This window comes from Rhinoderma darwinii, unplaced genomic scaffold, assembly GCF_050947455.1.
Source record: "Rhinoderma darwinii isolate aRhiDar2 unplaced genomic scaffold, aRhiDar2.hap1 Scaffold_3440, whole genome shotgun sequence".
Lineage (NCBI taxonomy): Eukaryota > Metazoa > Chordata > Amphibia > Anura > Rhinodermatidae > Rhinoderma > Rhinoderma darwinii.
In genome coordinates this window covers 126888-145457 of record NW_027463441.1, presented here as the reverse complement: position 1 = coordinate 145457, position 18570 = coordinate 126888, and the positions used below count along the sequence as shown (strand labels likewise).

Sequence of the window (18570 nt, the reverse complement as noted above, 5' to 3'; positions counted from 1 at the left end):
GGAGGTGCTCGCTGAGGCTGTAACCTGGCAGAAGGTAAGACGGCCGACATTTACACTGACTCTAGGTACGCTTTTGGCAACGCCTACAATTATGGGCCCATTGGTAGTAGGAACTTTATTCGATCATCGGGTAAGCCAATTGAGAGAGCAAGAGAAGACAGACCTGACAACAAGGGTATGTGCGGCCAGGTGTCAGTAAATTGGCTTGTCCCTGGATACAATAATGCCACCGCTAGGTTTGTATCAGCCTGCATGATGTGCGCATGGCATGACATAGGTAAAACAGCAAAAGTACCTGTGAGAAGTGCACGGCCAGATTACCCGTCCCAGCGACTGCAGAACATACAACTACCCAAGGTAGAAGTGTATGACAATGTGCTCGTGTGTGCAGACCTGTTCTCAGGGCGGTCTGAAGCCCGGCCGGTATCTTCCCCACTGCAGACGTTGTGTGTAGTGACAGGGGAACAGTGTTATCCCAAGTATTGACCTGGTGTTTGTACAATGATAAGATGTCAGCAGTTCTCCAGATGTTGTCCCAAAGTTAGTTTGTTTAATAACGATATTCAAAAAGTGTTGTGGGAATATTAAATACTGAGGTTAAGTCTTATGTAAAGTTCTGGACCAGCCTCAGCATTGGACTATTGGAGGCGTCAGTATTATGTTTGTGTAGATGAGAACTTCTCAGTGCAAGTAGATTCCCATTTGAAAATAAGAATCAGTTTGTAGGTATCAGTTTTAGTTACTGCCCAGTGTGAACGTTTAACATAAATCTGTCATTGTTAATGTTTTTCTTCAAATTAATTATCTGATTAAGATCAATTACTGATTATGCGATGAAAAGCTTGTTCCCCACAGGAAGTGTCCAACTGGGAGCGGAAGGCGTGAGAACCAGATTCAACAGAATGTGGACTGATAAAAGGAAGGTAAACCCGTAGCACCCAAGGCACTCTTGATGGCACTTGCATTGATGGTGTATGACCTCACATATGCCCCAAGACTGCAAGGATCGATGTGGTAAGATCTAATTGGTATGTCCCAGGCTTTACAGCTGATGCTGGTAAATTCTGTTAGAGCTGTTTGATTTGCCTACAGAACAGTTCTGGCAGACCGGTGCCAACCTTATCACACCCGCCTCCCACGAAGAGAACAGACCTTGAGAGGCCTTCCCAGGTAAAACAAACCAGAGTAGGGGGAGAAAAATTGGTTTGAGACACTTGTCAGATAAACATGTGGAATCTGTGTATATTTCTGTGAATAGGAGATGTTCCAGGTAATCAGCTGAGATCAAGGTAAAAATCTTGCTGAAAAGTGTAAACACCAAGTGCAAATACAATGTACCCAGTAATTACACATCTTCTAGGTGCCCTGTCCAGTGGAACAGAGAAGTTTTTCTTACATAAAGGTGTTTGTTTGATGTAGTTTAAGGGCCTGACATTATTATTGTATGTACTTAGAACAACTTTTATAGTGTATGCGGATGATGTTATCACCAGATTAGTATTTATTTTAACAATTGACAAGGGTTGGGGGTCCCCAGCAAGTGCCAGTAAACATTAACTGGAAGACTTTTAATATGATGAACTCCATCACTGAGATGCGGCAGGCGCAGCCTGAGCCAGTACGACGCGTTTGCCAGAGGAAGAGGACAGATGCGGAGGGTTTGTGGTAGTCACAATAAAACTCCACCACTCCGTCTACGTGGGCTTTCACCCCAGGCTCACAGCATGAGGTGCTATGTACAGCCCGGTGACGTATACTAAAAGAGACGGTGTCTGACAGATGAGAAGGACCAAACCAAGTCCTGATGACATCAGCAAAGATCAAAGTAAAGACCAAAGACCTGAGTGAATCCGTCAGCAGTATCAAGTGTTTTAATAAGTAAGTGACCAGGGGGGGGGGGGGGGGGGGTTAATAATAAATCCCCCACTGGACACCACTGTGCAGTCTGACTCGACAGAAGACAGGAGAAGAAGAGGGCGATGATGTACAGGACTTGCAATGAACTGATGGGACCCAAAACCTGAGGGTGATAGCATTATATTATTAGTTGAGGCCCTATTGTTTATATTGTCTGAGGTTTATAATTATAATGTATGTAAATATGCCATGGTGCTGCAAATTACAATCTGAGGATTTTTATGTGGAGGTGTGAGGTGAAGGTCACTGGTTGTTGTCACTCATATGTAAGAAGTACATGGCAGCAATGAGAGCCCGGAGGTTATGTTAGCCAGGTGTCTTTAGGTTTGGGGAAGATGCTGCCCATGACCTGTTATATCTACAGGGCTAAAAGTCCCATTAGGACAGTAAGTGACAGTGTGACAATTATTACCATTAATAAAATGTAGACTGGATTAATGATATATATTACAACCAGCAGCGGTTTGTAGATTATACCAAGACAACAATCCTGTATCCTGAGGAGAATAGGGAAAGTTAGGACCACTCCGAAACCTTGGAAGTCCAGGTACAAAGGGGGGTCACTCATAAGGGGTAGCTCGTCTCAAGCTGGTGAAGAAATCCAAAACCCCTACCCGCCTGGTTCGAGTGGTCAGTAGTAGGTTGCTAGGCAAGACTCAGAGATAGAGTAATAATGTTTTTAGGGGGGACTGTAAGGGATCATTAGCCTGTATATTGTTTGCAAAAACATTATTACTTTATATCAGTATATTCCACAAAGATTTGTATATGAAACAAGATGGAGGCTGTATGAGGAACACACCTATGGAAACACCGCCCCTGGAATGCAAGAGGAGTGTACAGATGAACTTACAGCTGAATAGAGCCAATGGGGCTTAAGCACGTCCCACATCTCTAGGGAGGAGTTTGTTGTGTTTCTTTGTTCAATAAGGTTTAGTTCTTACTTCCTACTTCGCTGAGGGAGGATGTGTACCAACATTTCTCTGCTTGGTATAATTCTTCCATGCATGCCCTCCGTTTCCAATTTACAGAGGTGGCTATTCGGTGTGAAATAACAGGGAAAAGGAAGTTTAACCCTGACACTTGCAGGGATTTTGTTTTGGTGCGGAATTACTCGCAGAAGAGGAAAAGAAAAAGCAAAAATGTAAGAAGAAAAAAAAGAAAATGGAAAAAAAATCAGCAAAGGGATCATACAAACTGGTGTATACAGCAAGATCCTTCCTGTGTTTTGAGCCAGATGAAAGTTAGAATCGGGGCACAGGTCCCACAAGACCCCCAGCTCTAGCCTCTGCAGAGGGGCTGGAGCGGGATTGCGGGGAGAGTGTTACGGGTCCGGAGGTAGAACACGTGGTGGTCAAAATGGCGCCGGACGCCAACCCCTACAAAGGGGGCGGTGATGGTCGCCTGGTGACACCAGGGGGTGTGTCCCCGTGCCCGGTGGATGGCGATTCCGGGAAACTGGTCTCTGATGCGAGTCTGGGGTCAGGAGAACGGGTAAACCAGACACCGGATGTGGTGTCCAATAGCCGGAAGCCTGTCGGTGACGCAGTAAGGCCGGCAGACGTTTCGGACAAAGACTCCGGCTCTGTTGGCCACTCCTCTGTGGGAGGGGGGAGTGGTCCGGTGCCGGAGGCGGCTCAAATGACGTCAGTAGTTCCTTCGTCCGCATCGCTACAAAGCGGTGTAGGCGAGAAGGGAGCTGCTGGCGTCAAGGAAGACGGTGGCCCCTCCCCCAAAAATGCTCAGTTCATAGAACAGATGGAGGTTAATGAGGCGGAGGTCACTGCGGGGACACCGCTTATAACACCTGGTGGCTCCCTGCAAAGGTGCCTGATGATCCGAAGACCGAAGCAATGTCTACCCACACAAAATGTACAGCAAAAATACATAATATAGAACCAGGCCTGGCCGGAAGGATGACTGCAGGGGGATAAGGTGGGTTAAATAAAAAAGTTCCGGCTGTGGATGTGGAAAACTGCTGGGGGTATGCAGGTGTCTGTATATAAAGTTGCTGGAGTGTCTGCTGATAATGGTGCGTTGAGTGCTCTGCCTGTAGGTGGTGAGGTGGTGGGTGGTGGGGATGGGGTGTCAACCAGGGGCAATGGGCCTGGCGCTCCTTTTGCTGTGACATCCGGTAGGTCTTATGCTGGTGTCGCAGTGGGGGACAGTGGACCCACCCATATCATCCTCAAGGTCCGGGGACTGTAACTTGCAATGTCTCTTGGACGCTTTAAGAGAGGGAAAGCAAAACCTAAACATAGGGGGAGTGTAGAAGGACCTATCTTTCTGGATAGACAAATATGGTCTAAATGCCTTCCGAGAGCAACGAGGAGATCAGTGGTCGTTCCCAACAGCCGGGCAGGCTGTAGCCAGGAGGAATGTGGTCCATCTCCGGTGGCGTGGCACTGATGCGTGCCCTCCCAGAAAGAGGGTGGTGGAGCTGCTGCTGGGGATGGGCTTCAAGGCTTGTGACATATTTGCCTTGATACATCCTCATGGCTTGGTCGAGTTCGACATCAGCTTTGCTCACCCAGGGGGCCTTTAGGTCATCTGGGAGAACTACGAACTGGTGAAGGACGAGCCTGGCTGGCGAGACTTTGTTGCACAAGCAATTTCTCGCCAAAGTGGTCCGAAGAGAGTGACCGTTCTTACCCGTAACGAGTCACTCTCTTGTATTGATATCATGACCTGGTTGGGAAGGTACGGAGAAGTAGTAGAGATGCCACGGAAGAACTTAGACGAGTTTGGCATCTGGTCAGGGGCCTGGACGGTCATGGTAAAACTAAGGCGTCTGGGACAGACGGTGTCCCACATACCATCGTCTGCTTTCCTGGGAAGAGATCGGATCCTTGTCTTCTACCAGGGGCAGCCAAAGCTGTGTCACCGGTGTGGCGACCCCTCACATTTGAGTGCAGGCTGCAAGGTGCAGAAGTGTGCTCATTGTCTGGGGATTGGTCATCTAGCCACATCGCGTGACCGTATTCGCTGCAACCTGTGTGGTGACTTAGGTCCCACGTTCAGTCGGTGTCCTCGATCTGTCATCAATGCTCGTTCCAAACCTGCGGAGGATGAAAGGAGGGAGGCCTCTGTGGGTGGGTGCGGGCAGAGATGATGGGGCACAGGGGCAAGGGAAGAATGAGAAGCGGGGTCACCCTTCTCGCTAGAGAAGGGCAGAGAAGCGAAGGAAGGAGAGGGAGCGTAGGGCGCTCCAGGAAACTGGGACAACCTCTGATTCAGATCGGGATGCCCCCCCCTGAAGCTGATGCCCCTGGGGGAGGCTGAATTGAATGAGGAGATGAGGAAGATCCAAAAGGAGCAGAGGGCTGGGGACTCTCAGTCCACCCACTATGAGAGTACAGCAAAAGGGAAGGGACACTGGTCAAAACCCAAAGGCCAAGTACATCTGGCCCCGCCCTGGCCCAGGAAGGTAAATCCTGTACCCCCTGGTGCACTCTACTGATCGATACCATGCTCCCTTGGACGTCCCAGCCTCTCATACTAAGAGGGAGGGAATGGTAGGGCGCCCTAGAATCATTGAGCCTGCCCTGCTGAAGGGGAGGTTGGCCCGGAACTTGGGGATGAAGATGGGAATAGGGTGGTAAGTATGGACTCCTGAATTTGCAAGAAGTGAGGCAAAGAAGGGGGGTCCTCATCGGATAAAGGAAGGGGGGTGGGAAGAAGAAAGCCATCTAACTCAAACATCCATGATGGCGGCACCCACTCCATTGACGCTGGCATCAATTAATGTTGCCAGCATTAAGTCAGATAGGGCGAGATTTGCAGCCTTTGATTTTCTTGGCTGAGTTGAAGCCGACATTTTGTTTTTGCAGGAGACCAGGCTGTCACTTTTGGCATACGTCGTTAAATCTAGGAGGGAGTGGCGACGCGGGCCCTCCTACTGGTCTCTTGCGGCTGAGCCTTATAGCGGAGTGGCGGTCCTTTTCACCGCATCGGTAACATGCCGACAGATGATTGAGTTAGAAATGGGGAGGTGCTTGATCTTAGATGTCCCCATGAGGGGACAGGAATTAAGATTAATCAATATATACGTACCCCAGAGCAAATGGGACCGTAAAAGTCTCTTCATGAGGATTAAGACTTTCCTTTTTTCAGGTCGACAACTTATCTTTGGAGGGGACTTCAATACTGTCATGAGACCCCGAGATAGAGGAGGTTCCGGAGATAAAAAATTGACCTATGATAGTGTAGAATTAAAAAAGTATAGTTAGCGATGCTCGCCTGGTGGATATCCACATCAGGCATATCCCAGGCCACTCGGGTTTCACCTATCGTAGAGGTAGTTGTAGGTCTAGGATAGACAGGTTTTTTTTGAACCAGTGTCCGTTGTTGAGGTGGTGTTCTCCGATCACTGTATGATTATTTTTTCTTTGAACATTGCAGAGGCCCTCCAGATGGGAAGAGGTATATGGAGGCTGAATTCTACTCTCTTGGAAGAAGCGGAGATAAGATAGGCCTTTGAGGATTTTCTTCAGAGCCAGGTACCTTTGTTGGATTTCAGTGGTACTAAGTCTGACTGGTGGGAGTTGTTTAAAGGCCGGGTGGCAGGATTTTTCCGCAGGCTCTCGAGCCTCATGTCCATGAGTAGGTACCGCCTATATCAGAAACTGAGGAGGAAACTCAAACATCTGGTCTCAACCGGGGGTAGTGGGGAGTAGATCTCCGGGGTGAAAGCTTTGCTCAGGTGGTGTCAGTATGATAGGCACGCATCTTTAGTTCTTGAGAGGGATTTCGGGAGGTACCGCTCCCCCGACCCCTACAGGAACTGTAAGATGTCAGTGAGTCGTAAGGTTGTGACAGGACTGATCGATAGTACAGGATCTCTGAAGAGATCCAAATCAGGGATCTTGGAGGTCGTCAGATCCTTCTACTCGCACCTCTTGGGGAAGCAGGATCCAAACCGAGACGAGATGTCGGCTTTCCTGGCTGAAACCATCCCTGAGCCAGGGGTAGACCCCTCTCTTGATGTTTTGATGGATTCGATCAACGAGGAGGAAGTGGGACTGGCGATTGATGGGTTTGCTTTTAAAAAATCGCCAGGGCCGGATGGCTTAACATCCGAGTTCTATAAAACCTTCAAGGGAACCCTAGTTCCCCTCTTGACTGAGGTGTTTAATGAGTGCCTTTCCTCGGGTACTTTGCCAATGTCAATAAGGAGGTCGGCCTTGATCATTTTATCAAGGGGTAAAGACTCGACCTGTATTGCGAATTGGTGTCCCATAGCGCTTCTCAATACAGACAGAAAGGTTCTTGCGAAAGTACTGTTTAATTGGCTGGTAAAGTTTGCATCCCGGCTCCTTTCGCCGGTCCAGCATTGCTCTGTTCCATCCAGGCCGCAGCACGTTTAGTGCTGTCCTCAGTGTCCGAGAGGCAGTGGAGCAGGGAAATTCTGGCCGGTGGGAGGGGTACATTCTGTCCTTGCACCAAGCTAAAGCTTTTGACCGGGTGAATCATGAGTACCTCTGGTCGGTCCTTCTGAGGTACGGCCTGCCGGAAGGGTTTGTAAATTGGCTCCAGACCCTATATGCTGGGGCAGAGACTTTTGCGCCAGTGAACGGTTGGGTTGGAACCCCCTTTGAGGTTGGGTCTGGTGTCCGCCAGGGTTGTCCCTTGAGCCCTTTGCTATATGTGTTCGCTATCGATCCTTTTCTCAGAAGGATTGATCGTGGACCATTGGCGGAAGTCAGGGCTAGCCTGGTAGGGCCAGAGGTCGCTCAGAGTGTGGTTGCGTACGCGGATGACGTCTCCATCTTTGTCTCCTCCAAAGGGGAGACAGAATGGGTGATGTCGGAAGTGGAACGTTACTCGTTGGCATCTGGGTCCAAGATCAACTGGGATAAGTGCAAAAGTCTCTGTCTGGGAGGAGGAGGTCCTGGTTTTGGCCTCCTGGATACCCTTCCAGAGCCTCAAGGGTGTGCTAAAATTTTAGAAGTGGAATTTGGCCCAGGTGATTACCCCAAGAAAAACTGGGAGGGTAGGATGACTCTAGTTTCCCAGAAGGTCGACCAATGGAAGGGTTGGTCCTTAACCCTGAGGGAAAGGGTTCACTTGGCCAAGGCCTACCTGGTGCCCATGTTGCTTTACCTGGGCAGTGTGTGCGTTCTGCCAGAACCTCTCTGGACTCGGGTCTAGAGCCTGTTCTTCCAGCTGTCATGGGGGAACAGGCTTAACCTAATCAAGAGGGAGGTTACCTACCTACCAAGGACGCTAGGCGGGTTAGGTATGGTTAACCCGGTGGTGTTCCTAGTGAACACCTTTATTAGGATCAACCTGGCAAACCTCTGGCAAGAGAGGCCTCCTTGGTGGATATCCTCCTGCAGGGGGTGGTTTCAGCCCTTCATCCAGGAATGGGAGACAGGAGGGCAAGGGAAAGACCTGCGCACACCTCATGGACCTCTCTTATGCTGGATGGGCCTATGGGGTGTTCAGAGACCTTGGTGGTAGGGACCAGTGCACTATGTTTGTTTTTAGTTAGCATACTAGTTAGGCACTTTAGATGGAACGCACGGTGCTTAGTGTCAACGCATAAAAAAATCCTTCTCAAGGAAGAGGTCGTTAGCAACATCCTGGGTGACCTGGTGAAGGTTAAATCTTTGGAGGTCTGTAGATTGGGTGCATCTAGAGCCTCTCGTCTGTGGAGGGGCTTCTCCTTTAGGGTGCCCTAATGTGTCGGTTTCCATGAGGGGGAGGGGGGGGGGTCATCGCCGGTGCTCCACTGGTGGTAGGGGTCTGCGTTCCTCCGGGACATCTTCAAGTAAGCAATAGGGTCAGGATAGGGAAAGGAATTGTCAGCCTAGGGTTAGTTTTTCTGCAAGGCAAGATGGAGGGCTAGCAGTGGAGCAAGGCGATAGGGATGGTGCGTCGGTGGGCGTGGACCTCGGCCTCTGGGGGCGTGCTAGGAGGGGGGGCTCTCCCCTTCTCGCTCTCTGGTGGTGGGCTGGCATGAAACAGTCGAATTTTTGTTTTGTTTTGAGTTGACAGGAAAAAAGGTTTACAAGCGTCCGAACTTGGTGCTTTCGGGTATGGATTGGATAGGATTGCTGTGGTAAATTGTATATATTTGTGGTGATTGTAGTTTTGTATATAATAAAAACTGTTAGATTAGGGTTAGATGGGGGAAAAAATAGGTTGGGGGGGTGTGTGCCTAGCCCAACCCTAGACTATGCGCACATGAGGAAGACATGGGGCGAGAGGTTGGGCTGGGGTGTAGGGTGTGGTGGAGGGGCCAGCATCTGGACTATGCGGACATGGGAGGACATGAGGCGAGATGCTGGCTAGGGTGGTGAGGGGTAGATAAGGATGCTTAGGGAGAGTTAGCTAGTAGTTATGGGGAAAAAAATAATAGAAAAAAATGTATAAAAAAATAATAATATATATAATAGTCTATATTAGAGATGGTTTCAGTTATTATATTATTATTATTATTAGTAATGTTGTTGTTATTATTATTATTATTTCTTTCTTGGGTATCAGTGATTGGCCCCTGGTTGATAAGGTCGGTATAAGTTTTATTTCTTGTTATAATATGATATGTTGGTGAGGGAATATCTGACACGTGGTTTGTGTGTGGCCAGGTCTAGCTTGTTTCTGTATATAGTAATGTATATAGTAATGTGTATAGTAATGTGTATAGTAATGTGTATGGTGTAAGAAGTTGTTTTGATTATTGTTGAGTATGATATGTTTTGTACATTTATATTAAATAAAGAGATACAGAATTAGTAATGTAATGTATGTACACAGTGACTCCACCAGCAGAATAGTGAGTGCAGCTCTGAAGTATAATACAGGATATAACTTAGGATCAGTACAGGATAAGTAATGTAATGTATGTACACAGTGACTCCACCAGCAGAATAGTGAGTGCAGCTCTGGAGTATAATACAGGATGTAACTCAGGATCAGTACAGGATAAGTAATGTAATGTATGTACACAGTGACTCAACCAGCAGAATAGTGAGTGCAGCTCTGGAGTATAATACAGGATGTAACTCAGGGTCAGTACAGGATAAGTAATGTAATGTATGTACACAGTGACTCCACCAGCAGAATAGTGAGTTCAGCTGTGGAGTATAATACAGGATGTAACGCAGGATCAGTACAGGATAAGTAATGTAATGTATATACACAGTGACTCTACCAGCAGAATAGTGAGTGCAGCTCTGGAGTATAATACAGGATATAACTCAGGATCAGTACAGGATAAGTAATGTAATGTATGTACACAGTGATTCCACCAGAAGAATAGTGAGTGCAGCTCTGGAGTATAATACAGGATATAACTCAGGATCAGTACAGGATAAGTAATGTATGTACACAGTGACTCCACCAGCAGAATAGTGAGTACAGCTCTGGAGTATAATACAGGATATAACTCAGGATAAGTAATGTAATGTATGTACACAGTGACTCCACCAGCAGGATAGTGAGTGCAGCTCTGGAGTATAATACAAGATATAACTCAGGATCAGTACAGGATAAGTAATGTAATGTATATACACAGTGACTCTACCAGCAGAATAGTGAGTGCAGCTCTGTAGTATAATACAGGATGTAACTCAGGATCAGTACAGGATAAGTAATGTATGTACACAGAGACCCCACCAGCAGAATAGTGAGTGCAGCTCTGGAGTATAATACAGGATATAACTCAGGATCAGTACAGGATAAGTAATGTAATGTATGTACACAGTGATTCCACCAGCAGAATAGTGAGTGCAGCTCTGGAGTATAATACAGGATATAACTCAGGAGCAGTACAGGATAAGTAATGTAATGTATGTACACAGTGACTCCACCAGCAGAATAGTGAGTGCAGCTCTGGAGTATAATACAGATGCGTTTTTACAAAGTATTTTAGCTGTAAGCTAAAGACCATTAAATTCAAAAACAAACTTCAGCTGAAACATTTAAAAACGCATGAGTACTTTAAGTATTTTTTGGCAGTGTTTGAAAATGCATAATGTGATTCCAGCTTAAGGCCCTGTTCACACAGAGTTTTATGGCGCTAATTTTGACGTGGAAACCGCATCCAATTGATTTCCCGCATTTCCGTCTTTGACCTCTCATTGAAATGTGAGGCAAAGAAAGTGTTTTTCGCGGCGTTTGTTGCCTACGGCACTCAATGGCTGTTGCAGGAGAATCTTGTTCCCATCCAGACACTCTGTCTTATGACCACATAAAATATACCTGGTAAATACATATAGTATATACTGATATTATTCAGTGGTGTTCACCCATTGAGGGGGCAGTATGCTCAGAAGCCATTTGGTCATAGATTCTTATCTACTGCCTTATTAGCATTACAATGGACCTCAGTACAGGAAGGAGCCATTGTAAACTGGATGTAGAGACAGCTGAGCATTCTGGGATTAGATTTACCTATACTGTACAGATGCACATTGGAAGGTATATGGGTGGTCATAAGGCGGAGTCAATGGAATGGGTGGGTTCAACTCAGGGATAGGAACATATAGGTCATGGGAAGCTCTTGGTGCGGGCTCTTTCCTGCCAGCACTGGACGCTCAGCACTTAACATCAGGAGCAAGCTAAGTTCTATTATATGTGTGCTTTCTATGTATGTATATAAGTATAATTATATTACAGCAGACTTTATATGTGTACATAGAGATATTCTAGGAATCTTATGTGGATTATAGATGAGTAGATATATATATGCTGTTTATGCATGAGTCTCTATATGTACATGTACTAATGGTCAGGCGCTGTATGTGGCTTTGGTTATAGTTGTAGTACCAGGAGACCGTATAGGGTTGGGACCTGGATTTATATTATATATACATACACATTACTAGTCACATGTGCAAAGTGTCCAGGGAAGGTAGGAACAGAGGCAGCTGTGTGTGGTTGTGTTGTCTATGTAATGTATTGTATCTTGATGTAATGTATATTGGTTTGTCACGTCTATGTTATGAGTAAAGTATGTTTATATATTTAAGCATCTGCGAGGGTTGTATGTTACTCCTGTGGTGTGTGAAGGACTGGAGTGTGTGCACATTGTGAACAATACAAAGTAAGCGGACTATATAGGAAACAGAAGTAATGGACTAGGAACGGAGAAAAGGGAGATAATACAGATAGTCAATTGCCCCCTTTTACAATGGCCATGGCGGAAAAACACAGCTAAGGCCGCGGCGAGAAAGTGCAGGCAGGTCAAAATCTGCCTCAAAGTTCCTGAAGGAACAGGGCCTAAGAAGTTCTAAGGGAAGAAGCAGTCAGATTCATACCTTGGACTTCAGGATAATTGGCCATTAGCACCAGGCTGAACTTCAGGGTGGATGCCGTGGTCTCCGTTCCCGCTGATAAAAGTGCTACAACCATCATGAGGAGACTGGTGTCACAGAAATCCGAATCCATCTCATGTTCCGCCTGAGGAAGCGCAGAAAATCCTGTCAGGTACGTGATTAATATATGGCTACTGTATTAGTGACAGGGCTGGCGTCAGGACTTAGGCGGCCCGTGGTAATCTGGGTAACATGCTGTACACCTGTATAGTAGAGGGGGGTTGGGTATGTCAATATCCATAATCAAATCCATCGACTATAGATCGTACTTGCCAAGTTTTGAAAAGTGACATCAGGGAAATTCAAAAAAGTGTCGAGCGAAGCAGCACGTGCAAAATGTATGAGCCACCCATTTACTGTATATAGGACACGCTCCGAAACGATGGGATTTAAATCACAAATTGTGCATATGATCCCCTTCATCACACCCCAAAACTAAAAGACCCCAGAGCAAACCCTCCAAACCAGGAGTGCAAGGAGACGGTCTGAGCTGAACACCAACAGTAATGATGTCGCCTTATTAACGCTTGGAATAAGATTTATTATTTGTTAGTAAGCCGTAAATTAATCAAGACCCGAGACCGCTAAACTTATTAAGGCCCCAGACAAGACCCCTAAAATTAAGGCCAGGGACCATACCCAATATAAAAGAAGATAAAATATATATTTACCGCTCCTGGGCCCATCTTCACTTCCAGGCGCTGCCGTCACACAAGGTCATGACGCTGGCCAGTGTGAGGAAATTGTGTGCCGGATTCCGGTGGTAATTCCTCTCCAGGCGGCAGACCTGCCATCATAGATGTATTGATGAAGACATTGCCCTCCTCCATTGAATCTATGGCAGCAGGTCGGCAGGGTCCAGACACCAGGAGTCCTCGGTCGGACCACGGTCCGCAAGTTGAAGACCAATGCTCTAAACTAATACAGACCGCAGACGCCTTTTAATAAATACAGACCCCCTGAATACATACAGAGCGAGACCCCCTAAATACAAACCCCAGATAAGACCCCTAAATAAACTCAGACCAGCAGATACTTACCTCTACCCGTTCCTGCACTCCTCTTTATTTCCGGGTGTCGCTGCAGACAACACCCTCACACATCGTCCTCATCATCAGGACGTTGTATGCAGCAGTGCCCGGTAGTGAAGAGGACTGCAGGAGCGGGGAGAGGTGAGTATGTTGTGAGGGCGCAGGACTCCCTTTTTTCTGGGAGTCTCGTGGACATCACTGAAGAGTTGGCAAGTATGATATAGACTGAAATATGGAGCCTGGTAATGGATATGGTCCCCTGCATTATAGGAGCTCAGCTAAGATGTTAGGAGTGTCTATTCACAAGCTTAGTGAGTGCAGTGTAATACAGCAGGTAATCTATCCAGACACTGAACAAGCAGGACATGCTCAGAGATTTCAACTCTGAAGCCTGCAGAATAGTGAGTGCAGCTCTGGAGTATAAAACAGGTTATGGAGGTAATGTAGGTTATGGCTATAGATTATATTGAAGCCCTCTTCTCATGATCCCCTTACCTCCTTTATCTTCAGCAGGTAATAGTCTATGAAATCCCGCGGTGACTCCGGCTTCAAGGTCTCTTTGTGCTGCTTTATATATTTTGTCACAAACGTCTGGATATATTTACTTTCTTTAAAGACTTTCTGCCTGATAAACGGGAGGTTCAGAAGAACTGGGACAATATTGCAGAGCTGTGGACAGGAAGAAAAGATCAACATGAGGATGACCATTATTGTCAATAGCCGACCCGGCGCCACCTTTAAAAAAGCCAAGTAGAGCCGGTACGGCACTCACGCTGCTGCCAGGTCACCTTAGTGGGTGAAGGTCACAGCTGATCGGGCATTGGTGGCCACCATATGCCACCAATGTCTATCCAGAGGCAACCCCTTTAAGAAAGTGCCCTAAATCACGGGATGAGATCCTGCTGATTGCTGCCATATTTGTGTGCACTTATCTCTTTTTAGGGCACACACCTCTATATATATTGAGGAATTTTTGGAAATTGCGGCCGGATGACGCGGCACACATCTTTATTTATTGTTTCACTCTATGTTCAAGTTCCACGTTTTTATGTCACAGGTTTTTTCAGGGTGCGATGCTCTAATGGGTGTCCTGCCCGAAAGTCTAGGGGGGGGGGGGTGTATGTGGCCATCAGGTTCCTCACACTCCTGCAACCCGGCTCCCCTGTCTGGAGGATTCAAACCTGGACTATTGAGCTCTGGCAGATGTGGGCGCTGCCTATGCAAATGCCGGAGAGCAGATGGGTTCTCCCTAAGCTCCAGCGAGGGAAGGCCATTGGTACCCGACCCTTGCAGAGCCTTTTGGTCCGTAGGGCTGGGGAATAGGTCTGGGCCCTTCTCCTTTTGGCTTCTTCCTGCACGTTTTTGTAGCACTCGGGCTTTAAAAAATAAATAAATAAATAAACAAAAGGAGCATTCCAGGGTCAAAAGGGTTTCTGGGACTTAAATATTGATGGCCTATCCTTAGATCATCAATGTTTGATTAAGAGGGGGTCCGATCCCCGGGACCCCTGCTAATCAGTACAGTGAAGGGACTGCAGCACTCCAGAGAATGCAGCGTCCCCTTCATTGTTTGCACTGGCCCCGTAATATACTGAGAGCCACCAACCGTGTTTAGGGGAGAAAGGATCCCTTTAATATGTCTGGACGTGGACGAGAGAAGTTCTTGCAGCTGCTTGTCCTGGTAATCAAAGTGCTCCCCAAACAGCACAGAACTGATGATGTTTCCCACAGCGCTGGCCAGGGACATTGCAGGGTTGAAGGGTTTCCCTAGAAAGAGAGAGAAGCGTCACAATATGAACCCAGTCACCACCAGTCTCTGCTGCCCGTCAGATGCATCTATGTTATTATAGGGGGGACCAACAACAGGTACACGTCAGATGTAAGAATACGGAAAAGTATTCCTCCCCCCTTTTTCCAGATGTCCCCTATAGAATATTCCTCACAATGAGCGGTTTCTTCGTTTATACAAAATTTTGTATAATTATTTAAGAAATACAACACGTGAAAAAGTAACTGCCCCCGTACATTTAAAGGGTATTCTGTCAATTGATATTTAGGGCATATCTGTAGGTCCCACATATGGAACCCCTACATACCAGACCCTACCCCTTGTGCTGCACCTCCGGCAGCCATACTACCCATTGATGTGCGCGGCTCTCTCCATTAAAGTCTATGGGCATTATGGAAACACTTGAGTGCTCTGAGACTCCCAGTTGTCAGAATTTCTATAATAACTGCAGCCTAACCCTTATTGTAACGGATAGTCCCGACACATTGGGAGGTTTTGTCGAATGAACTGCGAGGTTCAGGTTTCTGGTAAATGATGGTTACAGCAGATATAATGGGGGATGAGTGTCCATAGAGCCCCCCTCAGGGACGTAGCTATAGGGGGTAGAGAGGGAGCAGTGACAGCCAGGCCCTGGTGCCTGAAATGGCCCAAATGCCGCATAAGAGGACCCCAGTATTATAAATTGCACATGGTAGGTGGGGGACCCTGTTACAGATTTGACATTGGGTCCCGGGAGCTCTGGCTCTACATCTAACCCCTCCGTCCCATCACTCCTATTATTGTCCTCTCTCCTGACCTCCGCTGAGGATGGGGAGGCTGCAGGTCTGTGGAGGTTCTTCTAGGAGGTTCTAGCCCTTCCTGGATTCATTATTTCTTCAGTCAATATTTTTGGCATTCAGTTGGTTCTGGGAAGATTCACCACTACTATAGGTCCTCTAAAATTTGATATAATGGTTGGTTACTAGGGGGCACTTACTTTTACACATGGGTGATACGAGTGCCGTGACTACGGGCTTTACATAAATGATAGTTAGTTCATAGATGAGTTCAGAGAAGAAACTGTAGAGAAATCAATCACCATCACTAACATATACACGTCCCTCATGGTCCCCCGATAACGACAAACTCTCTCTCATTGGATGACAGCAGATTTTAGAATATCGGGACCCCACCAACCTTCTGTCTCGGACACAGCCTGAATGAGATACTTGGACTCTGCCAATACTCTCATCTCCATCGTCTTCTTCCCCATTCCAAAATTGCGGAGAGATGTCATGGTGAAGCGCCTCAGTGAACGCCATCGCGGACCATTTATTCCTAGGGAGAGAAGAACATGGAGGCATTAATGCCTGAAGACATTCCAATATTGTTGTTCTAGCTCCTCTCCCAGGATCATTAGAAGATTGTTCCTCTCACCACCGGGCGTCACATACTTTACTTTTGTCTTATGTGGTTTGCTGAGAGTCTCACATTGACCCGCTACACCTCATATTTCCCACAGAAGACTTTCTGCTATGGTGACAAGTGATGGGCCTTGTTGAGACCCTTCCATGGTATATCAGGGATGGAAAGGGAGCAGCATACGTCTACAGAACAATCCAGCAATAGTCTAGGGCGGGGCTTTATAAACGTTACTTTCTGGGGTGTCACCAATCAAACCATGGGAACGTTTAACCAACGGTCCAAATCCACATAGAGGTCAGACCAGATCTCTTTAATCTAGACCTCAGGCCAGACGTGTAGCTTCTCACCTCTCTCAGTTCCTGCAGTCCTTCCAGGCGGCACTGTAGACAACGTCTTCCCACACGGGCCCCGGCATCAAGACGTTGTCTGTGGCGGTGTTGTCCGGGAGTGAGGACTGCAGGAACGGGAGAGGTGAATATATATTTAAGATGATGCAGTGCCTGGGGGATTTGCTGGTTTCTGGGAGGTCTCCACTTTTTCCAGGAGTCTCCCAGACATTTCGGGAGAGTTGGCGAGTGTGACCAGAGTAGCTATAATAATCAGAATCGTTGTAAAATATAATGTATTAATCTCACCGTATCCCTTGGTGGAGATGTACATCACTGGGATTATCGGGCGCGCACTGAACTGCTCAGCGTGATTTATTAGGGCGTCTTTCACCGTCTCATAACCGCACAGAACGACCACAGGTTCTGACATTTTCCAGATGGTGAATACGGAGCCGTATTTCTGGCTGAGCTGATGGAGGAAAAAAACAACCAGCAATAATACAATCAAGAAAACGAAATATTATACCGAGCTATGAAAAAAGTGTCTGTCTGTAGGGAGGTTTCTTAGTGAAGAATAACGGATACCACAACTTTTCCTCGAATAATACTTTACTTGGATCACAACAATGCAACACTGCTTCTTCTTTATGGGTGCAAGTGGACAAACTGACGTTGGGGACATCGATCCCGCTGGAGTCCCCCTGGGTGAGGTTGTGCCTGAACCCACGTTACTCCGCTCGGCCGTCTATGCGCCTCTGACAGTTACAGTGGGAGCACCCGCTAGTGCCAGAATACTAGAGGTCAGGAGATACACTTCCGTCCTCCTAGCTGCGCCGTGGGTATCAAGAGAACTATCTGAACCTTCCGGCACCACCGTGGGTCCTTGCAGTGCTAACCGCTACCTTTCACGGTATATCCTCTCCCGCCCTCAGCCGATAGGGATCGGACACGCCTAGGAACGCAACCAAGATTTTGGGTACAGGTGTGAGAGTCTGTCCATTTTTTGTCCATTAATACGTCCTGGGTTGTTTGTCACACGGACCCTGTTGATACTGTCAGCTCCCAATGAAGTAACTTTTCATCTCTACACCTCCCAGGCTGGCCCCCTCCTCTGTCTCCTGGCACCTCTTCTGGTACCCTCTCATCTGTACACCTCCCAGACTGGCCCCCTCCTCTGTCTCCTGGCACCTCCTCTGGTGCCCTCTCATCTCTACACCTCCCAGGCTGGCCCCCTCCTCTGTCTCCTGGCACCTCTTCTGGTGCCCTCTCATCTGTACACCTCCCAGGCTGTCCCCCTCCTCTGTCTCCTGGCACCTCCTCTGATGTCCTTTCATGTCTACACCTCCCAGGCTGGCCCCCTCCTCTGTCTCCTGGCACCTCCTCTGATGTCCTTTCATGTCTACACCTCCCAGGCTGGCCCCCTCCTCTGTCTCCTGGCACCTCCTCTGGTGCCCTCTCATCTCTACACCTCCCAGGCTGGCCCCCTCCTCTGTCTCCTGGCACCTCCTCTGGTGCCCTCTCATCTCTACACCTCCCAGGCTGGCTCCCTCCTCTGTCTCCTGGCACCTCCTCTGGTGCCCTCTCATCTCTACACCTCCCAGGCTGGCTCCCTCATCTGTCTCCTGGCACCTCCTCTGGTGCCCTCTCATGTCTACACCTCCCAGGCTGGCTCCCTCCTCTGTCTCCTGGCACCTCCTCTGATGTCCTTTCATGTCTACACCTCCCAGGCTGGCCCCCTCCTCTGTCTCCTGGCACCTCCTCTGGTGCCCTCTCATCTC

At 47.7% G+C, this 18570-nt stretch overlaps 1 protein-coding gene across 1 annotated transcript in view; it reads right to left on the bottom strand.

The window, feature by feature from the left end:
- Positions 1-18570, bottom strand: part of LOC142706762 (cytochrome P450 2C29-like) — a 56104-nt gene that overhangs the window by 9998 nt on the left and 27536 nt on the right. Inside the window, exons 3-7 of the mRNA XM_075848310.1 lie at positions 17099-17261; positions 16236-16376; positions 14877-15037; positions 13766-13939; positions 12183-12324 (exon numbers count right to left, since the gene is read on the bottom strand). Coding sequence (XP_075704425.1) covers positions 12183-12324; positions 13766-13939; positions 14877-15037; positions 16236-16376; positions 17099-17261 — 781 coding nt within the window. The remainder of the gene's footprint in view (positions 1-12182; positions 12325-13765; positions 13940-14876; positions 15038-16235; positions 16377-17098; positions 17262-18570) is intronic.